This window comes from Xenopus laevis, chromosome 1S (genome assembly GCF_017654675.1).
Source record: "Xenopus laevis strain J_2021 chromosome 1S, Xenopus_laevis_v10.1, whole genome shotgun sequence".
Classification (NCBI taxonomy): domain Eukaryota; kingdom Metazoa; phylum Chordata; class Amphibia; order Anura; family Pipidae; genus Xenopus; species Xenopus laevis.
Window position 1 is genome coordinate 9,600,810 of NC_054372.1, and position 25,444 is coordinate 9,626,253.

The window sequence follows — 25,444 nt, forward strand, 5'->3', positions numbered from 1 at the left end:
ACACTGCGACTATTCGCCCATTCAATAGTGGAAGTACTGTCTCTTTTAAAAATCATTCGACTGCCTACTTCACCAGATTAAACCTACCGAATTTTTTAAAAGCCTATGGGAAAGTCCCATAGGCTTTTTTTCTAAGTTTTTGATCGAATAAAAAGGCATTCGATCGATCATTCGATCGCTCTACTATGGGGCTCCAATGTTTCCAACAAACGAATCCATTTGGCTTCTTTTTTTAAGAATTCTTTATTTCTATTGCCCCCACGATGTAATGTGGGAACATGATCAATTATTTGGAATTTTAATTGGTGCGCCCCATGGCCCTTTTCAGTAAAATGTGATGAAACAGCCTGATCTAATTGTGGCTCATGTCACACCAGGTGATGGAAAGGGGGAATGAAGGGAACAGGATTTACACAGTAGGGGCAGACGTTGACGATTACTACTCATGGGGTATGGGTGGGATAAGGTCAAGCTTTCCCCTATTCAGAAGCTTAAAGGGATACTGTCATGGGAAAAAAAAATTTCAAAATGAATCAGTTAATAGTTCTGCTCCAGCAGAATTCTGCACTGAAATCCATTTCTCAAAAGAGCAAACAGATTTTTTTATATTCAATTTTGAAATCTGACATGGGGCGAGACATATTGTCAATTTCCCAGCTGCCCCAAGTCATGTGACTTGTGCTCTGATAAACTTCAATCACTCTTTACTGCTGTACTGCAAGTTAGAGTGATATCACCCCCTCTATTCCCCCCCCCCCCCAGCAGCCAAACAAGAGAACAATGGGAAGGTAACCAGATAGCAGCTCCCTAACACAAGATAACAGCTGTCTGGTAGATCTAAGAACAACACTCAATAGTAAAAACCCATGTCCCACTGAGACACATTCAGTTACATTGAGAAGGAAAAACAGCAGCCTGCCAGAAAGCATTTCTCTCCTAAAGTGCAGGCACAAGTCACATGACCAGGGGCAGCTGGGAAATTGACAAAATGTCTAGCCCCATGTCAGATTTCAAAATTAAATATAAAAAAATCTGTTTGCTCTTTTGAGAAATGGATTTCAGTGCAAAATTCTGCTGGAGTAGCACTATTAATTATTTTGAAAAAAACATGTTTTCCGATGACAGGATCCCTTTAATTTAAAATAAACTTTCTACTTTTATTTACAATCTACATTTTTTCTCAAAATATAAAATGTGTAGCAGCTGGTTTGTGTTGCACAATGGTTAGCTCATGAGGTGTACTCAAACGGCCGTCACTTAAATCAGTTAAATATAGGATTTGACACCTATACCCAAGCTATACCACTGCTATTTTAGGAACCTGTTAAAATGTAGGTCCTGAGCGGCATGCTTATAATTAACTCCAAATAAATGAGTGATGTCACTTCCTCCCCAAACTTCACAGACCCTCGGCCCCCTCCAGAAGCCACCGACACCTTCTGCACCTGCACTGCTGTTGGGTTAGAGCCTAATGTTGTGTTACACAATGGAACTCTTCCTCACTGCCCTATTTCTCTGTAACTGGATCACAGGTAAGTGATCTCTTGCTAAACTCAGATCACCAATTAGGCCAGCCTCACGGAGGTGTATCTATGTTCTTCTTTCTCCATAGCAATCAACTTCTGCCCCATCCTCTCCAAAACAATATGTCTCTCCCCTGCTTTCTCCATAACTTTGTATCTCTAAACTTCACTCTCCTGAGCTATTTATCACTTGTTTATTTCTCTCTGCCCCTCATTCTCCATAGCTTTGTATCTCTGAGCTTCACTCTCCATAGCTTTGTATCTCTGTCCCTTTTATCTAATGATATTTATGTATTTGTCTCTATACCTATGGTTCTCTGCAGCTTTTTATCCATACCTCTGATTCTCTGCCCCTCTTTCTACATAGCTACATATTTCTGCCTCCTTTTCTCCATAGTTATGGCTCTCTGCCCCTCTTTCTTTATATCTGTGTATCTCTGCCCCTCATTATCCATAGCATTGTAGCTCTGTCCTTAATTCTCCAAAGCAATATGTCTCTGCCCTTCTTTATACATCGCTATGGCTCTCTGCCGCTTTTTCTCTATATTATGGCATCTCTCCCTCTCTATTTCCACAGCTTTGTATCCTTGTTTCTAATTCTCCAAAGCAATCTATCTCTTCCCTTCTTTCTCCATAACTATGGTTCTCTGCTGAGAGATTTGACACTTTCCCCTCTTTTTCCATAGTTTTGTACTGAATGTCTTGTCTCTCTTTCTCCATAGCGTCTCTTCTTTGCACCTCTTTTTCCATAGCCACGCATCGCTACATCTCTCCATAACTAGATATATCTCTATGTTCCTCAGATACTTACCTCCGATATTCTTTATATGTGCTAATAAATGAACAACATTCCTCTCAAGCACAGACCAGGCGGCACTCCAGTTTAAAAAAGCAGTAACTTATTGCAACAGGCTGTTAGACAACCAGGCCTGACGCGTTTCGGGAATGACTCCCTTAATCATAGACTCCCATAGGCCTGGTCTGTGCTTGAGAGGAATGTGGTTACAACTGGGATACTGGAGGCTGAGCACCCGGTCAATCTGTGGTTTAAAAGGAATTAGCAGGCGATAAACTAGAGGGGATACAAAGCACAGGGTGGGTCATTTCTACTAAATGAATAACATTTGTGCTCCTTTTAAAATGATTGTACCCATGAGAGGGGTGATGGGAGAAAGTAGCATTAAATACAGTACATTAGGAGAAAGGTTTCTGTATATATAGAATCTATAACCACAAGAAGCTTCCTTGTTTGTTTTATTTTAAATTTTAAACATTTCTTTTCCATAATCTGTGCCTCTGTTTTAGGTACAAACCAGCTGGGGCTCTCAAAAATCTCCGGTTCTCTGACGAAGGGAAAGCCAGAGACACTAAAGCTGGACTGCAAGCCCGGACCGAGTGAGTCCCTGGACAATGCCGTGTTCTGGTTCCGCCAACAGAAAGACACAAAAACTCCTGAGTCTATTTTGTATCTCAGCTCAGCGTCCAAACAGAAACTCAGCGATGAAAACACCTTTAAGCACTTTAAAGCGAGGAAAGGGTCGTTTGCATTCACCCTGGAAATAAACCCATTCCAGGAGAAGGATGAAGGAACCTATTACTGTATGATTAACGTGAACTCCATCCTTTCCATCAGTGCTGGGTTACAGCTCTTCTACCCTGCTGGTACAGTTCACATCTCCTCTTTTCTATATATTTAATGCGGTGTCAGTGATGGGACTATAGAGCTATTGGTTTGTGATCGCGTCTCTGCAAATGTACAGGTATGGGACCCGTTATCCAGAATGCTTGGGGTCAGGGGGTTTCCAGATCAGGGATCTTTCCATAATTTGGATCTTCATACCTTATGTCTACATAAACATCATCTAAATATTAAATGAACCCAATAGGATTATTTTGCCTCCATTAAGGATGGATTATATATTAGCTAGGATCAAGCACATGATACTACTGTACAGGTATGGGATCCGTTATCCGGAAACCCATTATCCAGAAAGCTCTGAGTTACGGAAAGGTTGTCTCCCATAGACTCCATTGTAATCAAATAATCCAAATTTTAAAAAATTTTTTTCCTTTTTCTGTGTAATAATAAAACAGTAGCTTGTACTTGATCCCAACTAAGATATAATTAATCCTTATTGGAAGCAAAACCAGCCTATTGGGTTTATTTAATGTTTACATGATTTTATAGTAGACTTAGGGGCAGATTTACTAAGCTCGAGTGAATTTTCGAAGTTAAAAAAGTTCGAATTTCGAAGTAATTTTTTGGGTACTTCGACCATCGAATAGGATACTACGACTTTGAATATAAGTACTGTCTCTTTAAAAAAACTTCGCCAACTTAAACCTGCCGAAGGGCTATGTTAGCCTATGGGGACCTGCCAGAGCAATTTTCTAAGTTTTTGGGTATCGAAGGAAAATCGTACGATCATACGATAAAATCGTTTGAATTGTACAATTCAAAGTACAATCGGAATACGATCGGAATACCATCTTACGATGAATAAAATCCTCTGACTTCGAATTCAAATGTCGGAGGATTCTATTCGATGGTCGAATTCCGAAGTATTTTCCACTTCGAAATTCGACCCTTGATAAATCTGTCCCCCAAAGTATGAAGATCCAAATTACGGAAAGATCCGTTATCTGGAAAACCCCGGGTCCTATGCATTCTGAATAACAGGCCCCTTACCTGTATTTTATTATTATAGAGTAAAAGGAAATAATTTTTAAAAAAGTTGAGTTATTTGATTATAATGGAGTCTATGGGACATGGCGTTACTGTAATTTCTGGATAACGGTTTTCCAGATAATGGATCCCATAGCTGTACCATACCCCAGATTATGGGGATCTGCACGCTTAGTAAGTACAGCACATCTATAGGTGAAAGTTTTAGGGTACAGAAGAAAGGGTATTACCCCTGGGACCATAAACATCATCGGGCTGCTCGTGAGAAACATATTAAGTAGTACAAGGGACATATTTACATTAACCGTAAAACGTAATTCTTTTTTGCTGCGGTAACTGGGGCAAACATTACATTTTGCAAAAAAAAACTATTTCTATCAATTAGATTTTTTCTGATTTGTAAAAATAAAATGCTAAATATGAAAACTGACCTGATTTTTGCACAGATTTGTTTGTACTTATTTATACTTCAAGTTCACATCTAAGAAGGCGTATTCATAATTTGTCTCTTAACAATTAGATATTTGGGCACCGAAACCTTTTTTTTTTTTTATGGCAATTCAAGGGGATCTCCACCCAAAATTCTTTTGCGTAGTGAAAGAAAAGGCAATTTAATTCATTACCGGTAAAATTATTTGTAAATGTAATAGCAATTGTGTCTGTTTTCTGCCTCTCAAAACAAAAGTAGCCGATGTCAGTTCTCCTCCAGGTCTGTTAATCCGTTTGCTTCTGCTATGGGATTAAAGGGGAACAAACGCGAAAATGAAAATTTATTATAAGCTTCATGCATACTCCAATAAGAAACTTTCAATCAATTAAATATTCTGTACTGTTTCTGAAATAATCAAGTTTATGTTCACTATTCCTCTCGCAGCATCCGTTATAGGGGGGCTCCTTTTGCCTAGAAGATGTATTAGAGCTCACTCTTTTAAAATCACCAGACATCATGTCTCTCTACATGCAGAATTTGTGCAAAAGGCAGTTATTTTGTTCGATTTTGTTTGTACTGGAATCAGTTATTTGAGTGAGCTCTAATACATCTGCTAGGAAACGAGCCTCCCTATAAGATATATTGGATCTAACTGTCAATGAATATCTGACAACCAACTCCTGCATGTAGAGAGACATGATGTCTGTTGATTTTAATAGAGTGACCTCTAATACATCTCCTAGGCAAAATGAGCCCCCCTATAAGATATATTGGATCTAACTGTCAGTGAATATCTGACACCCAACTGCTGCATGAAGAGAGAATGAAGAGAAACAGATGTGAATATAAACTTCATTATTTCAGAAATGATGCAGAATATTTAATTGATTGTATTTAGAAAGTTTATTTACTGTTTCTGAAATAATCAAGTTTATCTTCACTATTCCTCTCTCAACATCTGTTTCTCTTCATTCTCTCTTCATGCAGCAGTTGGGTGTCAGATATTCACTGACAGTTAGATCCAATATATCTTATAGGGGGGCTCCTTTTGCCTAGAAGATGTATTAGAGCTCACTCTATTAAAATCAACAGATTATTTCAGAAACAATGTAGAATTTTGAATTGATTGTATTTGGAAAGTGTCTTTTTTCAGTGTAATGAAGCATATAGTACATTTTCGCGATAGTTCTTTAAGAACCAGCAGTGCAGAGAATATAAATGATTAAATTACATGTACAAATTATTTTAACAACTGTAATTTGTTAATGAATGTGCATATATTTTCTTTTGCTCTTCGGTAGTCACCACGGCGAGTAGAGCTAATCCTTTATGGGCCTGCGCCTACTATATGGGGTATATATTTACTAAAATCTGAATGAATCTCATTATTTAAAAAAAAAACATGACCAAACTCCTATACCTGATTCTATCTTATTTATTATTAAAAATAAATACATGCAGGAATTGGTTGTCAGATATTCATTGAGAGTTAGATCCAATATATCTTATAGGGGGGCTTAGTTTGCCTAGAAGATGTATTAGAGCTCAGTCTATTAAAATCATCAGACATCACGTCTCTCTACATGCAGCAGTTGGGTGTCAGATATTCATTTACAGTTAGATCCAATATATCTTATAGGGGGGCTCCTTTCCTAGCAGATGAATTAGAGCTCACTCAAATAACTGATTCCAGTACAAACAAAATGTAACAAAATAACTGCCTTTTGCACAAATTCTGCATGTAGAGAGACATGATGTCTGGTGATTTTAATAGAGTGAGCTCTAATACATCTTCTAGGCAAAAGGAGCCCCCCTATAAGATATATTGGATCTAACTGTCAATGAATATCTGACACCCAACTGCTGCATGAAGACAGAATGAAGAGAAACAGATGCTGAGAGAGGAATAGTGAAGATAAACTTGATTATTTCAGAAACAATGTAGAATTTTGAATTGATTGTATTTGGAAAGTGTCTTTTTTCAGTGTAATGAAGCTTATAGTTCATTTTCGCAACAGTTCTTTAAGAACCAGCAGTGCAGAGAATATAAATGATTAAATTACATGTACAAATTATTTTAACTGTAATTTGTTAATGAATGTGCATATATTTTCTTTCGCTCTTCAGTAGTCACCACGGCGAGTAGAGCTAATCCTTTATGGATCTGCACCTACTATATGGGGTATATATTTACTAAAATCTGAATGAATCTCATTATTTAAAAAAAAAAAAAACATGACCAAACTCCTATACCTGATTCTATCTTATATATTATTAAAAAAGCTTGATGTCATCGATTCGGATAAAACCCTGAATTGTAAAAAAAATTCGTGTTTTTTTCCAGAATCTCTACATTTTTGGGGGGCTTTTTCCCCAAAAAGCCTGAATTATTCAGGGTTTTGCCCATAATGATCGGGCTAATTCCAGCGCAGACCACAGTAATTCTAAATAGGATCAGGACATCTGTCAGTGACTTATACACATCCCCGGCAGGTCCGAGATGGCGGATTTTCAGATTCAGGCTTTTTGCAAGATCAGGTTTTAATAAATCTCGTAAAAATTTGAGATTTTTAACAAAAAGAAATAACCCTCTTAATTTTCTCCCTTCTTATAGAATTCACTTATTTTATTTAAAAGTATTTTTAAACATTGCTGCTTTCACCAGCGCACGGATAAAAAATTTGGTATTTTCTGGAATTATTTAATAGTCACGCAGGACTTGTGAATCGGGTTTGTGATCGTTTTTAAAGGGCCAAATGTAAAAGAAATGTTGGAAGACTGTTGCTCTTATTTAAAGGCAAATAGTAGTGTCGCCTGCCAATATTTATTGACGTATATGTATTAGGCCTTATACTTCCTGAGCCCCCCTCTGTAGTTACACCCCTGGTGATGGTTGAATCTGTACCGCAAAAATTTGCAAAACAGTGAACATTTGAAAAAGAGTATTTTCACATACTGTATATTCATTTAATTTTTAGACTTTTTTTCACTGCACATATTGTGCTATTTTTGGGCTCCTTTTGAATTGTCTCTTGGCTACTTTGGGCTGGTTTTGAAAATTAGACCTGGCAACCCTGGGGCTCAGGACAAAAGTCAGAAAGGGAAAGATCAGGGGAGAATTTATATTTGCTTTCTTAGGATAGAATGTCCAACCTGGGGTAAGATTTGGGATTGAACTCAGACAACCACAGAGCCTAGTTGTATAACTACATAGGGCTGTATGTTCATCTAATGATCATTTTAAAAAACTAGAAGCCCCTATACTTGGGGGCATATTTATCAAGGGTCGAATTTCGAATTGAAAAAACTTTGAAATTCGAACTCAAAAAGACCAACCGAAATTAAGTCGAAGGTTTTTTTTTGGGGCAAATAGGTCTGTTTTTGATCGAATAGGTCCGTATTTGTGCAAATTCTAATCGTTCGAATTGAAGGAATAGCGCATTTGATCGAATTTGATTCAAAGTTTTTCCCAGATAAAACTTTGATTTTTCAAAGTCCACCTATTGACTCCAAGTAGGTTCTGGGAGGTCTGGGAGGAGAGGGAATTATAAAATGGACTGAATGCATTTAATAAAGTCCTGAATATAAGCTGAATCAAGGACAATGTATTTATCCTAAAAATGCAACTGAAATGATCCTTATGTTCTCTATTCTTTCTTTAAGATACAACTCCAAAGCCAACGACCACAAAGCCACCTACGACCACCACCAAAATGCTCAACCCGGAAAAGAAAGATCCGTGTGGCTGTAATGAGTCCAAACCAGGTAAGTAAAAGTCTTCTTGTCTGTATTGTTCTACTTAATACTCCAATATTCCAATTACGGAATAGCCGTCTCCCATAGACTCCATTTTATCCAAATAATCCAAATTTTGAATAATGATTCCCTTGTACTTAGGGGCCGATTCACTATGGGTCGAATATAGTCGAACGATGGGTCAAATATAGTCGAACGATTTTTACTTCGAATCCTTCGATTTGAAGTCGTAGTCGAAGGTCGAAGTAGCCCATTCGATGGTCGAAGTAGCCCAAAAAAAACTTCGAAATTCGAAGTTTTTTACCTTCGAATCCTTCACTCGAAGTTAGTGAATCGGCCCCTATAGGTATGAAGATCCAAATTAGGGAATCATCGATTATCCGGAAAACACCAGGGGGCCGATTCACTAACTTCGAGTGAAGGATTCGAAGTAAAAAAACTTCGAATTTCGAAGTTTTTTTGGGCTACTTCGACCTTCGACTACGACTATGACTTCGAATCGAAGGATTCAAAGTAAAAAATCGTTCGACTATTCGACCATTCGATAGTCGAAGTACTGTCTCTTTAAAAAAAACTTCGACCCCCTAGTTCGGCATCTAAAAGCTACCGAAGTCTTGGCTAACTTTTTCTGATCGAAGGATATTCCTTCGATCGTTGGGTTAAAATCCTTCGAATCGTTCGATTCGAAGGATTTTATCGTTCGATCGAAGGAATTATCCTTCGATCGTTCGATCAAACTATCTGTGCTAAATCCTTCGACTTCGATAGTCGAAATCGAAGGATTTTAATTCCTAGTCGAATATCGAGGGTTAATTAACCCTCGATATTCGACCCTTAGTGAATCGGCCCCCAGGTCTCGAGAATTCTGGATAAAAGGTCCCATACCTTTAATAATAGAGGGAGTTAATAACAATGTGGCTTGGACATATTCCCAGTCTTATAGAAATTATTTTAATGAAGGCTTGCTAAATGTATCTGTTTAACGGGATCACTGCTTACTTATCGTACGTCATAACTAATTAAATATCCAATCCATTTAGCAAGACTTGTGGGCTTACTTATCAAAAAATCGAATTTGTGAGTTTTTTTCTACTTTGAATAAATTCGCAATATAAAAAAACTCGAACGTTTTCTTATATATGAAAAAATCTGAATGTAAAAAAATTAGATCGAATACAATTGCGAAAAAAAAATCAAATGTTTTTATAGGCTTAAAAAACTTTTTTAAATTGAATTTTGCCTAGGACAACTCCCATAGACTCCTACATGAAGTCGCCAGGTTTTAGGTGACTTTTTTTTTTACATTTGAGGTTTTTTTTTTGCTTAAAAAATACCAGATATCCGAGTTTTTGAAAATATAAAGCAAAATAGTGTTTTTATGCAAAAAATTTGAAATTTGAAAATTTGAACATTGATAAATCACCCCCTTGATCAGTATGACTATAAGATTTATTGGTAGGGCGCAGATTTATCAAAGGTCAAAGTGAAAATTTGAATTAAGAAAATTCGAATTTTTAGCTATTTTTTGTGTACTTTGATTAGGGAATAGTTCAAATTCGATTCGAAACTCGAAATTTATCATCTACTATCTCTTTAAAAATTTTACCCATCGCCATCTAAAACCTGCCGAATTGTTGTTTTAGCCTATAAGGGAAAACTCATACGATTCAAATTTTTTAAATAAAACTCAAATTTGAAAATGAATAACTCAGCCTCCATGCACAGTGTTTGCACAGTGTTGCAGTTTGTACATGTATGGGACCTGTTATCCAGAGTGCTTAGAACCTGGGGATTTCCACAAATCCTTAGCATTCTGGATAACAGATCCCATACCTGCACTGGAAATAAAAAAAGTACAAGGATCAAGTACAAGGTACTGTTTTATTATTACTGTATATACTCGAGTATAAGCCGAGTTTTTCAGCCCCCAAAATATGCTGAAAAACTCTACCTCGGCTTATACTTGGGTCAAGTGCAAAAACGGTCGCCGGCGTCTAAGAATAGTCGCCGGCGTCCAAGAATAGTCTCCAAGAATATTCACCGGCATCCAAGAATGGTCGCCGGCATCCAAAAACGAGACGCCGGCACCTCCAATGGGAGCAGAAACCCTCAATTTTTTGATCGAAACTTAACAGAAGCTGCTGCATTTCTCACCCTAGGCTTATACTCGAGTCAATAAGCTTTCCCGGTTTTTGGAAGTAAAATTAGGTACCTCGGCTTATACTCGGGACGGTTTATACTCGAGTATATACGGTACACAGAAAAAGGAAACAAACCTTAAAAATTTAGCTTGATTAAAATGATGTCTAGGGGAGATGGCTTTCCTGTAATATGGAACTTCCTAGATAATGGGTTTCTGTATAACGGATCCCATAACTGCACTATAGCTAAGCTGCATCAATCCATATTGGTGGCAAAACAATGTTATTGGGTTTATTTTATGTTTAAGAGGGTCATTTATTAAGCTCTGAATACCCGAAATCCAAAAAATTCAGATTTTTCAGACCTTAAAAAAAAAATCTGAATTTTTCGGGATTTATTAAAGAACAATGGTATAAAAACTTTGAATGCGAATTTTGGACCTTAAAAAAAAAAAAATCAAATTTTTCGGGATTAATTAAAGACGGTGTGAAAACTTCGAATCTGAAAACCCGGCATCTCAAAGCTCTCAGGGTCCTGTATTAGTCAAAGGGGAAGGTCCCAGTGTCTGCGCTGCTGTGAGTAACAATATCCGATGATTTCAGGGATTTTGGGTGAAAAACTTTTTTGCTGAAAAGTCTGAAAACCTCAGACTTTTCGGGCAAAGGTCCGCAGTTTGCTCAAATCTATTTTTTTGAATGATAAATAAGGTTTAAGGTTTGCTTGGATTTTTATCTTAGAAATACTAAGATAAATTTGGAGCTTGATAAATAACCCCCTAAATGCTCTTAGTAGCCTAAAGTTATGGTGATCCAAATTTTGGACAAATACGTTATCCGAAAAATGGCAGGTCCCGAGCATTCTGGATAACTGACCCACATGCAGAAGCAGCCGACAGTCGCCCAGGATTACTTAAAAGGGCATAATGCAAATTAAATATCTTAAAGCAAAATTGTTGAGCAGAAAGGCATCCCATGAAAGTTAGAAATAATGTCTTTTCTGTATTTTAAGAGTCAACAAAATAAGTGACTTGTGTTGGAACGGAGAAGGTTAAACCACAAAGGAAATGAAGTGTGCTGCCCGGTGCTTTCATGCTGGGTGTGATATCTTTTATCTCACATCTCTCTTGATTCTATATTTATATTATATTTATATTTCACGCCGCACTGTGTGCCTTAGGCGCTGCATGATTCCTTCTCACTCAGCCCGACATGGTGTAAAGTTTATTGGCATCACAGAATATTAGAACATATTTTACTGCTCTTCCTTGGTGTTTAAACAAATATGATTGGAGTAAGTGCAGCAGGAGGAACTATATATATATATATATATATATATTCAGCGTCAGACTAGAAACCTGTTAACCTTAAAGGTGGTCATAGACTTAGAGATCTGCTCGTTTGGCGATGGCGATTGAAGTGGGCGATATTGGGCTGATCCAATCGTGGGATCATAATGAATCCGGTATGGGTGGTCGGATCTTGGGACCACATAAAAGCATAGATGCAGCCGCCATCCTACGGGATTTTTTAACCTGGCCCGATCGAGAAGGCCAGATATCAATCAGGGAAGCCCATCGGATGGCCCCACACACGGGCTAATAAGATGCTGACTCAGTCTGTCGGCAGCTTTTATCTGCCCATATATGGGGGCCTTTATATTGCTGACCTGTCTGGAAGGTTGGGCACATATTGGTCAAGACATTGTTTTGGTGTTAAGGACATCCATATAATCCAATAAATTGGTAACCTTGATATAATATGGCAATGAGATATTTACATATATTTTAAAGGTGATGTGTTTAGCTCTAGTCGTCTGTTTCACAAAGGGCCCCTGTATGGCATGAAATGTGTAAGGCTTTTTGTGCACTGTGTAAAGGATGTCGTTACCTTTTAATAAATACTTCTAAGCAGCATTGTTTCAACTGTGCTCCAACCGACATTTTTTCCAGAAAGTATTCTATATTTTTAGGTCTGGCTAATATGTCAGATTTCCTATGTCAGCCTCGTTAAGAGCAGTTAATTGAGTGGCTGAATCGCTACGTCTATCTCATACGTCGGTGTTTTGGTGAGATGCCCAGTCTTTCTTGAGTTCCTTGTAGTTTATTTTGAAGACATATTGCTCAAAGCATCTCATACTTGATTTCATTCCTGCCTGTACATCAGCCATACAGTAGTGACAAAGCAAGCTTGCACTGGGAACAGGGTGGGACTGGGCTGACGGGACTCCAGGAAAAAACCCGGTGGGCCCCAGATCTTTGACGAGGAACAAATGTAGGAAAGAGGGTTAAAAAGCTATTTATGTTGGTAGTTAAAACTCTTCTTCAGTTACTGAATTTGTATTGAACCCTTAAAGGAGAAGGAAACCCCCAGGGCGCTAAACCCCTCCCCCCTCCCCTGTGCTGCCCCCCCTCCCTCCTCCCCCCTGGCCTACCTGTCCCCCTGGGCAAATGCCCCTAACTTTTTACTCACCCCTCTGCGCAGGTCCTGTCCACGGAGTACGCAGTCGCCATCTTCTCCCACGCGCGTCTTCTTCCTGCTCTGATCGGCGTTTTCTGGCGCATGCGCAGTAGGAACAGGTACCGGTACGGCTCTACTGCGCATGCGCCGAATGTCACGAAGTTTTCCGATTTCACTTCGTGACATTCGGCGCATGCGCAGTAGAGCCGTACCGGTACCTGTTCCTACTGCGCATGCGCCAGAAAACGCCGATCAGAGCAGGAAGAAGACGCGCGTGGGAGAAGATGGCGACTGCGTACTCCGTGGACAGGACCTGCGCAGAGGGGTGAGTAAAAAGTTAGGGGCATTTGCCCAGGGGGACAGGTAGGCCAGGGGGGAGGAGGGAGGGGGGGCAGCACAGGGGAGGGGGGGAGGGGTTTAGCGCCCTGGGGGTTTCCTTCTCCTTTAAGTCTTGCAAAGTGCAACTGCTTACTCATTTCCAAATTCTAGTTCTGAGTGTTAGAGATAACGCCGCCGCTCATTGTACGAAACCTCCTCCCAGTGCAGTCGGTTGGGATTTCCTCGTGTGCATTACATGTGCGAAGCCAAAGCTTTGCTCTTTCTACATTACACCACTATGGGAACCTCCATGTCAAAACTCCCCTCTGCATGGTACAGGTATGGGACCTGTTATCCAGAATGCTTGGGACCTGGGGTTTTCCGGATAATGGATCTTTCCGTTAAGTCTTTTTACCTTAAGTCTACTAGAAAATCATGTAAACGTGAAATAAACCCAATAGGCTGGTTTTGCTTCCAATAAGGATTAATTATATCTTAGTTGGGATCAAGTACAAGCTACTGTTTTATTATTACACAGAAAAAAATTGGGATTATTTGAATATAATGGAGTCAATGGGAGACGGCCTTTCTGTAATTTAGAGCTTTCTGGATAACGAGTTCCCAGATAACGGATCCCCTACTTGTACCCTGTTCCTTGCCTATAGCCTGAATTGCAGAAAACATCTTGACTATGGTTAAGGAAGCCTGAGACGGACAGTGATGGAATGGATTCTGGCACCTGAAGTCCCTCTGAATTCCAGAGAATCTGTGCAGCAATCACTGAGGAAGGAGAAAGGGACTTCAAGTCCCAGAATCCATCACTTCACAAAGAAACAAGGTGTTGTATTACCCTGTGAGCCTAAGGGAGCCGGGAAAATCTCTCTCTCTCTCTCTCTCTCGCATTTTTTATTTATTTCTTTATTTCTGGCAGTCCAAATAGAGTTTATGCTCCTTTTCTACATGAGAGAATGAATACAATCTTCTGCATAGATCTATTCAGGTTAGAATAAGACCTATAGATATCAGGATCGATTAAAATAGAAATAAATAACATATATTGGATTAAAGTCGAAATGTGTGTTAAGAGGGCGCTTAATACCTATGTTATTGCATATACCGTAAGCAGTGATGGGCAAACCTGTTTCACTTTGATGGAAAATTCACAAAACGGCAAAAAAAAAAACCCAGCAAAACGCATTGAAGTCAATGGCCGTCAATTCTGACGTGAGCGACCATTTCTTATACGCATTACTATTTTGTCCAAATGCACGAAGGTCAATGGGCGTCTGAATAATTTTTGCCGCAGTTTCACGAATTTATTCGCGGATGAGAAACTCGGAAATAGGCTGTGAATCCATGGCTGCTGAATTTATTCGCCCATCACTGCATATAAGGTACTTATACTTGTCCCTCTTTTTCCTGGTGCAGAACCTGCGTCCAATGATTTGGGGATCCAATGTAATATGAACATCTTGGCCTCTCTGGGGGGACTGTGTTCTCTTCTGCTAATCGCCCTACTGACGACCTCCATCTTGCTCTGCAAAAGTAAGTGACTAAATGCCATTCTACTGTATTCATTGGCTTTCTGGAATACTTACAATCTGACCACTAAATGCTCATCTATAAACCAGTATTTAAAGGGACGGTTTACCTTTAAGTTAACTTTTAGTATGTTATAAAATGGACAATTCTAAGCAACTTTTCAATTGGTCTTCATTATTTATTTATTTATTTTTATTTGCCTTTTTCTTCTGACTCTATCCAGCTTTCAAAAAGGCACTGACCCCCATCTAAAGAACAAATGCTCTGTAAGGTTACACATTTAAGGGGTAAATTTATCAAGGGAATTTTCGAAGTAAAAAAATTCGAAATTCGAAGTCATTTTTTGGATGCTTCGACCATCGAATAGGATACTACGACTCCGAATTTACTTTGACTTCGATTTGAAGTAAAAATCACTCGAATATTCTACCATTCGATAATCGAAGTACTGTCTCTTTAAAAAAAACTTCGACTTCAATACTTCGCCAAATCATTTGATTCGAACGATTTAATTGTTTGATCGATGATGATTTTACTTCGATCGTTCGATGGCCAAATTCGGTGAAAAATACTTCGACTTCGATATTCAAAGTCGAAGTATTTCAATTCGAGGGTCGAATTTTGAAGTATTTATCACTTTGAAATCACTGCATATAAGGTACTTATACTTGTCCCTCTTTTTCCAATTTTTTGCAATTGATCCTCAGCATTCAGCTCAGATTCAAAAGCAACAGTTATGTCCCATGTGACCCTCCCTCAAGTAACTGATTGGTTACGGCCTGGAAACCAACTCAATGAAATTGCAAATAATTTCTAAGAGAATATCTATGATCATCCCAATCATTTCTGGACTTCAATTATTTCAAAATCAGTTTATATATATATATATATATATATATATATATATATATATATATATATATATATATATATATATATATACAGTATATATATATATATATATACAGTATATATATATATATATATATATATATATATATATATATATATATATATATATATATATATATATATATATATATATATATTGTCAGCCATAAATGACATGAGAAAATATTCAGACTGGGGCATTTCAGCTAAATATAAGTATTGGGTGACCTCTGCACTGTAGGTTACCACTTCTGATCTGGCTGGACTTGACTGCAAATACAGAAATTCTCACCGTTCTTCTTCATCAACATCAGACTATGAAATAAAAACAATTAGGGGCCGATTCACCAAGGGTCGAATATCGAGGGTTAATTAACCCTCGATATTCGACTGGGAATTAAAATCCTTCGACTTCGAATATCGAAGTATTTAGCGCAGATCGTACGATCGAAGGATTATTCCTTCGATCGAACGATTAAATCCTTCGAATCGTTCGATTCGAAGGATTTTAATCCAACGATCGAAGGAATATCCTTCGATCAAAAAAACTTAGGAAAGCCTATGGGGACCTTCACCATAGGCTAACATTGGGTTCGGTAGCTTTTAGATGGCGAACTAGGGGGTCAAAGTTTTTTTTAAAGAGACAGTACTTCGACTATCGAATGGTCGAACGATTTTTAGTTCGAATCCTTCGATTCGAAGTCGTAGTTGAAGGTCGAAGTAGCCCATTCGATGGTCGAAGTAGCCCAAAAAACACTTCATTTATTTTTTATATTTTATTAATTATTTGCCTTTAGGGATGGGCGAATTTGACCCGTTTCGTTTCGCCAACTGTCGCCGATGCCCATCAAAGTCTATGAGTGGCAAAAAAATTGTCTTGTCTTTTTTTTTTTGACACACTACGACATACAAGTCTATGGGCGTCATTTCCGCTGCGAAACAAGGCAAAAAAATTCGCCCATCCCTATTTGCTTTTTTTTATTTGACTCTTTGCAGCTTTCAAATGTTGGTCACTGACCCCATCTAAAAACAAATGCTCTGTAAAGCTACAAATAATATTGTTATTGCTGCTTTTTATTACTCGTCTTTCTATTCAGGCCTCTCCTATTCATATTCCAGTCTCTTATTTAAATCAATGCATGGGTTGCTAGGAGAATTTGTACCCTAGCAACCAGATTGCTGAAATTGCAAACTGGAGAACTGCTGAATAAAAAGCGAAATAACTCAAATAATTTTAAAATATTACACCAAACTGCATCATCTCACTTTTATGCCCCTCCTTTTCTGAAAATTATCATGATCATTTGTCTGCACTAAATGTGGTTCCTATGTGTTTCAGGAGGAAGGCCAAGACGCTGCAGGTGCAAGCATGTGTAAGTAGCCAAATATTCATTCCCATTGTTCTGTATGACATGAACTCACACACATTCACTGGTTCAATCATGAGGCTCTTCCATGTTCTCAGCAGAAGCTTTGTGCATTCTCTGCTTAAGTACCAAGTTTTAAAAGAGAACTGAAGCCTAACTAAAGAAGTAGGTAGAAATGTTGTACATGATGTTTTGTGCTTCTGTACCAGCCCAAGGCAACCACAGCCCTTTAGCAGTAAAGATCTGTGTCTCCAAAGATGCCCCAGTAGCTCCCCATCTTCTTTTCTGCTGATTCACTGCACATGCTCTGTGCTGCTGTCACTTACTGAGCTTAGGGAGCCACTCACAATATACAGTACACATAGAATAGAAATGTCACAATATAAGGCTGATTAGTAATTAATACAGATAATTACTACATGGCAGCACAGAAACCAGTGCAATTAGCATCAGAATTGAATAATCAGCAAACCTGTAGCATCAGCTTATATTACAGCCAGGGAAGCTCATTTTCTGCTGGATAATTAGTGACGAGCCCTAAGCTTAGCTTCTCAACAGCCAATCAGAGCCCACTGAGCATGTGAGTGTCACAGACACTTTCCAAGATGGTGACCCCCTGTGACAAGTTTGAAGTCCTGGATCATTGCTGCTATTGACAAGCTCAAACTTTAGCCTTTAGCAGTAAGTTCACTATAGAAAACATGCCATTTTTAGCCACATTAATTTTTAGGGTTTAGTTCTCTTTTATGAAGGAGTGTTAAAATGTAAATAGATCAGAAAGCAAGCCCCATAAAATCCATGTTGCTTCCGACCCTGGCAGTGCTATGGGTAAGTCACCAATTACTCTATACAGATATAGACAGACGTACTGTAGATCATAGACAGGGTATGAAAACCGGGAAGGTCAGGCAATGGCCCAATGTGGTCTCAGAATCGAAACCAGACAATAACTAATGGCAAGTGGTTAACAAGCATCAGACTAGTTAACCATCTTCAACTCCATACCACTTTGCATGTTACTCATTAGACTCAGACAACCTCATTTTCCCACCACAGGCAGGGCCAGATTTACATTGTGGGCAGTGGCCCACGGAACTAGGGGTGGGCAGAGTAGGCAGGTGCCTAGGGCGCAAAGCTGGGGGGCATCAGGCACATTTCTTCTCTGCCGAGTACCCCAAGTCCGGTCTCTTTCCAAGTCATATTGTGTTGTCGCGTGTGCGTCGTGTCGTTCGCACACGCTCCGCAAGGATTCACGTATGAGCACACAGCACAAGCGCGATTCCAGCTGGCGCCACATCCGGCCAGGTTGCCTAGGGCACCTGGCCCAGCTCAGGGCAGTGGAGTAATTAAATGTTACTGGGCCCGACAGCAAATTAACTTTAGGGCCCCTAACATATCTAGAGATTGTCATGTTTTACCAATATATGTTGAAATCACTCATTATTTGGGCCTCGTGGGGTCCCCTATACCTCCTGGCCCCCCTACAGCCGCAGGGTCTGCTTCCTCTGTAGTTACACCGCTGATCGTGGGTGCTACTGTGGATTTTCCCGACACACACCCACCCTACCTTGGCCCGCGTCCACCCGCATCCGACTTCCGGGTTGCTTTTATAGACCCGCACCGACCCGCCCTGCCGATGATGTCACAAAAGGGGTGGGGTGAGCAGATGCAGCGTCTATAAAAGACGAACACGGAAGTCAGAAGCTGGCACTTGACGGTGGCGGGCTGGGAGAGGAGAAGAGCTCAACCCGCACACCACCCGCGAAGAAGAGTGCAAAGTCGGCCTAACCTGCGGGTCCCGCGGATATCAGGCCGGCCCACACGTCACTATTGAGTGCCTCTAGGCCTGCTGCCGTTCATTGTCCCCATCCCCTTTATTTGTGCACATCCGCAAACTTGACTTCATGGGGTCTGGATAGGGTTGCCACCTTCTCTAGAAAAAAATACCAGCCTTCCTATGTTTTCATGTTTTTTTCCTAAACTTAACATTGCAATCATGCAACATTTGTAGCGGCCCGTAAAAAATACCGGCCAGGTGGCAACCCTAGGTCTGGAGCACTGGGGATTGGCGTACAGGAAATTTTTAAAAACGTTTGTTATTCTTGTGCATTCCCAGTGTTCCTGAACTCATGTAGATATGGTTGGACGGCATGCCCCCCCTAAAATCCTGCTGCCCTAGACCCAAATTTGGTGACCTCTCCACAAATCCAGGCCTGACCACAGACTTTAGGTTTAGTCTCATCAGAACTTGGACACAAATGTCGTATAATGTCATAATTGCCAACAGAATGCATATTTGAAAAACAGATCTAAAATGAAGAAATTATCTTTATCTGTCTGAAACTTGCTTATTGTTTAGTCGGACTTCTCTTTGTATGTTTCCAGGCCGTTGGCTGAGAAGAACTGCAAGCCAAAGCCAGTTGCACGATACCAGTAATTCTCTCCAAGGAACCAACTTACTGCTGAGTGTGATCTTTGGGCCAATCATAAAGCAGCCTCTGTGTGTCCCGGCTTTGCTATTGGGCTCAGCCAATGCTCAATGAGATACATGAGCCAATGTAAGGGCAGCGTCACTTTTATGCTTTCTCTCCTCTTCCTCAAATCACAGCTCAAAGTGCTGGAATAAAAATAAGAGACACTTGTTCCAACAAATAGCAAGGTATTTCTGTGAAGGTTACATGCAACTGTATATGGACTATCAGAGCACTGTATTGCATATCCTATACATATTATATACTGTACATAGCTAAGGAAATGTGTTGAGATGCTCCCCTGTTGTTATTGCTTCAATTGCTTTCCTCCTGTTTCAAAGGGGACATAAAGGGTCAGGAACAAGTATCTGCCAATGCATGATGCACCTCGCAAAATACAAGAGATGTGCCTTTAAAAGTTGCCTTTTGAACTGTTTTAATGAAAATTGCCCCGCCCCCCACAAAAGCAGGCAGCTTTCTAAGGCTTCTTAAAGAATAAGAAAACCTTAAAAATAAGTTACTGTCAAATGGATGAGGGGCTATTCTAAGCACTTATGCAATGTACATTCATTATTTATTGATTTTTTAATTCCAAGATATTAAGGGATACATGTACTGTTAATATGAATGAATTTTGTTACAACAGCGCCACCTGCTGGTCATTTTCCCACCAGTCTGACCACCAAGTAGTCAAGGAAGTTGTCAGGAGAAAGAAAGAGGCTGCTCTGATGTTCTTCTGCTTAGGAATAAAATTAGAAACCTTTCTCAAATCTTTCCTAAGCAGAAGAACATCAGAGCAGCCTCTTTCTCTCTCCTGACAACTTCCTTGACTACTTGGTGGTCAGACTGGTGGGAAACTGACCAGCAGGTGGCGCTGTTGTAACAAAATTCATTCATATTAATAGTACATGTATCCCTTAAAGGGGATCTCCAGCTTCCAAACCAAAATTTGATAAAGAGGCCACATAACACAGAAACCCCTAATATACTCATCACAGTCATCAGTTTCTTCAAAAAGTCTGAATAAATGCCATTTTCTATGCTGAAATCAAGATGTTTAACATTTCTTCTCTTTCTGCATCATTTGAAATCCTGGCAGGGAAGGAGGGACTAAACACTGATGTTACAAATTGTTACAACTTCTCCACAGCTTACAGACAGCATGCAGGAACTACATAACCCACAATGCATTGCACTGGGATGTTCTGCTCCTTATTGAAATCACATGTGCAGGGAATTGTGTTGATACAAAGTAACAGTAGTCAGTCAGCTCAGCAAAGTAGTCAGACAGATAAGCAAAGTAGTCAGACAGATCAGCAGGAGAGCAGGGGGTGGGGTTAGGGAACTGTTCCAAACCATTAAAAATCATGAAAAGTCTGCATATTTTTTAAGTGATGTATATTGCAAAGTTGCTTGAAATTAGGTTTACTTTTCAAAAAGCTCAAGTTATGTTTGTGTGGAGTTCCCCTTTAAGGGCAGAAACACACGCTGCGATTAGGGGAGATTAGTCGCCTATCGACAAATCTCCTCTTCTTTGGGTAGACTAATCTAACTGAATTGAATCCCCGCTGGCTAGAATGTAAATCGCCGACAGAAGGCACTCGGAACAATTCGTTTTCACGTGGAAACTTCGGGCGACTTCAGAAAACGAAGTGCTCCCGGTGCCATCCGGCCGACGATTCACATTCTAGCAGGCAGGCGAGACATTTCAGGGAGATTAGTCGCCCAGAAGAAGAGGAGATTTGTCGCTGGACGACTAATTTGCCAAATCGCAGCGTCTCTCTGCCCTTAAGGCAGCTGTTAGAATTGATACAGTAGTTGCGAATACTCCAGAGATACTGGGGAGAGATGCTCTTGGATCACTGAGCTGCAAGACTGAGACACTGAAGACAGGGTCATTCACATTTTGGGAAAACATTAATAAAAATTAAATATAGAAAGCAATTGAAAAAAAGTCTTTGTTTATGATGAACAATCTGAAAACAAATGAACTGAAAAAAAGCGTTTGGAAGGTTAACTCCTCCTTTAAATGTGACCCCAATGACCTGATCTCAACTATTTAAAGAGCTGCTTCACCTGCAAGTTAACTTTTAGTGTGTTATAAAATGTCTACTTCATTTTTACTTTTGTATCGTTTTTTGTGCCTTCTTCTTCTGACTCTTTCCAGCTTTTAAATGGGCATCTAAAAAAAAAACAAATGTTCTTTAAGGCTACAAATGTATTGTTATTGCTACTTATTATTCATCTTTCTATTCAGGCCTCTCCTATTCATATTCCAGTCTCTTATTAATATCAATGCATGGTTGCTGGGGTAACTGAGACCGTAGCAACCAGAATGATAAAATTGCAAACCGGAGAGCTGCTGAACAAAATGCTAAATAAGGTTGGTATTAAAAAAAAAGTTGTACTTTGCATATTCCAAGCTCAAAAAGAGACCCCATAACAAGAAACCAGGTTCTTATTGGGCAAGACTCCCTGATTTGGGGTTTCTCCACCTAAACATACCAGGGACCCACTGCAAAAATAACACTTATATGTAGACGAGCTCTTGCACAAACACGTTAGTATAATGAACATGAGTCAGGATTGGGCTCTGCATACAAGTCCTGTTCCAATGTCCCTTACAGCTATTTCAGCTCAATCTGATTTGTTCTATAAACACAGACTCTAAGGTTATCAAACAATATTGAGATCATCTGCAGCTGTTTCTGCACCCGGCAGTTGGAACATGACAGGGGAAGGAGCCTGTGAAAACTCCGAATAAAAGAGGTCAACGATCGACTTGAGAAGAAAGGCATCACTTTAGCAGCACAGCTTGTCTGTGTCTATTTAAATATACAGTATGGGGGGGTTATAGATTATGAGGTCGAGGGAGTTAAACTTTACATTTGTGGTTGGAAAAATGAAGATGTGGTCAGGTTAAACAGTATGATGGGGTTAACAGTTACATAAGGCTTTGTGATGTGCCATTAGTATATATGACAGCAGGATGTGAACTGTAGCAACTACTGGTAGTTAAAGGGTGGTTCACCTTTAAGTTAAAAGGCATGTTAAGGCAAACATATAAAACTATTTTTACTTTCTTTAGTGAAAAAGAAACCTATCTCCAATATACTTTAATAAAAAAATGTGTACAGTTTTTATAAGAAACCTGACTGTATACAGTGAAATTCTCCCTTCATTTACTGCTGTGGATAGGAATTGTCAGACGGTCCCTAACTGCTCTGCAGGGAAACAATCATACTTATGAACAGCAGGGGGAGCCCCCGCCTTACTTCCCAGCCATGCAGAACTCAAGCAGCTTTGTTTGTTTCCCTGTAGAGCAGTCGGCGACTGTGTAGAGATTTGTATTGGATTTTATTTTTGCCTTTACATCCCCTTTACGGTTTCCAACTCCAGCTGCAGGGACAAAGATCATGGAGCCAGATTTAAACAGATAAACTGGGATTTTATTTGGAGGATTATGTTGCTGCAGCCACTGGTTCTGCAGAGTTGGAGAAAGTTTGTATTAAACAATACAAAAACTATAAAATCCACATTAGATTATATGACAACACAGGACCCAGTGCCACAGGCTACAAATGTATTGTTATTGCTACTTTTCATTACTGATCCGTATTTTCAGGCCCTCTCCTATTTACATTCCAGTACTTATACAAATGAATGCATGGTTGCTAGGGTGATTTGGACGGTAGTAAGCAGATTGCTGAAATTGCAAACTGGAGAGCTGCGGAATAAAAAGCTAAATACAGTAGAACCTCCAATTTTACGTCCAGAAAAAAAAAATGGTGTAAAATCCAGGAAAATTAGGGAAATGTATTATGTATAATATATAGGTGGGCCCACAAAACAACAATGTAAAATGAGAGAAAACTTAAAATTGAGGTTTCACTTGATGGTAATTTTAGTAGTACCATTTTGACCTCGTGTAAGACAAAACTCAGTAAAGGAAAACCTTTAGTAATAGTCAGGCAATTTATTCATACGGAATATGATAAGCTGTTGGAGTAACTCACAGAATGTCACCCAAGGACTCACCAAAGACCCACCTCTTGGTCCAAGCGTTATATAACTTTCAGAAGGCATTTACAGTAATGACAAGGGTTACATGGAAATACCATACATGGTCTGGAGAGGAGACTTACTGACATATATATTTATACATTCCTGTAAGATGTGCAGTTTTGCAACATAAGATTTTTCTGGTTCCAACTGTCCACAGCCTCGTAGACGTCTGTTGGCTAAACATAACCATTGTGGTACAGACAACTATTGAGCAACACTTCTGCAAAAGGGCATAAGAGACATGCTGACACTATGCTGACACTCTTCTAAGTAACATAGTGGAGATCATTTATTTGTTTGGCCCAGTATAAGTTATATGAGTGACCATTGTCCACAGTTGACCATTAGCCCTTATAGTCCATCCTGCCTTGGGCCCTATAGCGTTATGGCGTCATAGAGAGCGGGGGTGACAACTATCAACCCTCTGACACTAGCCATTTGTCCGTCTTAGGAAATAGACCGTTCCAGATATAAAATATATAAACACACTGTATGTCAAAACACACAAATTAAAACCAATTGCAAATTGTTGCAGAATAGCACTCTTACTTAAAGTGAATGCAAAAGTGAGCAACCCCTTAAAATGATAAATAAACCTTTAAAATAAGTGAATGCAATATTGATGAAGAGGCTATTCTAAGCACATTTGCAATGTACATTATTTATTTTTTAATTCCAAGATATTAAGGGATACATGTGCTGTTAATATGAATGAATTTTGTTACAACAGCGCCACCTGCTGGTCAGTTTCCCACCAGTCTGACCACCAAGTAGTCAAGGAAGTTGTCAGGAGAAAGAAAAAGGCTGATGTTCTTCTGCTTAGGAAAGATTTGAGAAAGGTTTCTAATTTTATTCCTAAGCAGAAAAACATCAGAGCAGCCTCTTTCTCCTGACAACTTCCTTGACTACTAATTTTTGCAGATGATACTAAATTGTGCAGAACTATAGGTTCCATGCAGGATGCTGCCACTTTGCACAGTGATTTGTCTAAACTGGAAAACTGGGCAGCAAACTGGAAAATGAGGTTCAATGTTGATAAATGCAGGTTATGCACTTTGGCAAAAATAATATAAATGCAAGTTATACACTAAATGGCAGTGTGTTGGGAGTTTCCTTAAATGAGAAGGATCTGGGGGTCTTTGTAGATAACAAGTTGTCTAATTCTGGGCAGTGTCATTCTGTGGCTACTAAAGCAAATAAAGTTCTGTCTTGTATAAAAAAGGGCATTAACTCAAGGGATGAAAACATAATTCTGCCTCTTTATAGGTCCCTGGTGAGGCCTCATCTGGAGTATGGGGGCAGTTTTGGACTCCAGTCCTTAAGAGGGATATAAATGAGCTGGAGAGAGTGCAGAGACTAAGTGCAACTAAACTGGTTAGAGGGAGGGAAGAGTTAAATTATGAGGGGAGACTGACAAGGTTGGGGTTGTTTTCTCTGGAAAAAAGGTGCTTGCGAGGGGACATGATTACACTTTACAAGTACATTAGAGGACATTATAGACAAATAGCAGGGGACCTTTTTAACCATAAAGAGAATCACCGTACCAGAGGCCTCCCCTTTAGACTAGAAGAAAAGAACTTTCATTTGAAGCAACGTAGGGGGTTCTTCACAGTCAGGACAGTGAGGTTGTGGAATGCACTGCCGGGTGATGTTGTGATGCTGATTCAGTTAATGACTATAAGAGGGACTTGGATGATTTTTTGGACAGACATAATACAAAGGCTATTGTGATACTAAACTCTATAGTTAGTATAGATATGGGTATATAGAATTTATGTGAAAGTAGGGAGGGGTGTG

At 39.4% G+C, this 25,444-nt stretch overlaps 1 protein-coding gene across 1 annotated transcript; it reads left to right on the forward strand.

Moving 5' to 3' along the window:
* Positions 1-1,409: 1,409 nt before the first annotated feature.
* Positions 1,410-20,150, forward strand: cd8a.S (CD8a molecule S homeolog). The gene is made up of 6 exons (XM_018242995.2): positions 1,410-1,532; positions 2,829-3,185; positions 8,303-8,404; positions 14,740-14,856; positions 17,084-17,117; positions 19,497-20,150. The coding sequence occupies exons 1-6, from the start codon at positions 1,472-1,474 to the stop codon at positions 19,546-19,548; spliced, it is 723 nt and encodes a 240-aa protein (XP_018098484.2). The 5' UTR covers positions 1,410-1,471; the 3' UTR covers positions 19,549-20,150.
* The last annotated feature ends 5,294 nt before the right edge of the window (positions 20,151-25,444 follow it).

Excerpts from the sequence above, each read along its gene's own strand:
- cd8a.S (XM_018242995.2), top strand. The coding sequence starts at position 1,472 with ATGTTGTGTTACACAATGGAACTCTTCCTCACTGCCCTATTTCTCTGT. Across the intron at positions 1,533-2,828 it reads TCTCTGTAACTGGATCACAG|GTACAAACCAGCTGGGGCTC; the intron begins GTAAGTGATCTC and ends CCTCTGTTTTAG. Across the intron at positions 14,857-17,083 it reads CTCCATCTTGCTCTGCAAAA|GAGGAAGGCCAAGACGCTGC; the intron begins GTAAGTGACTAA and ends TATGTGTTTCAG.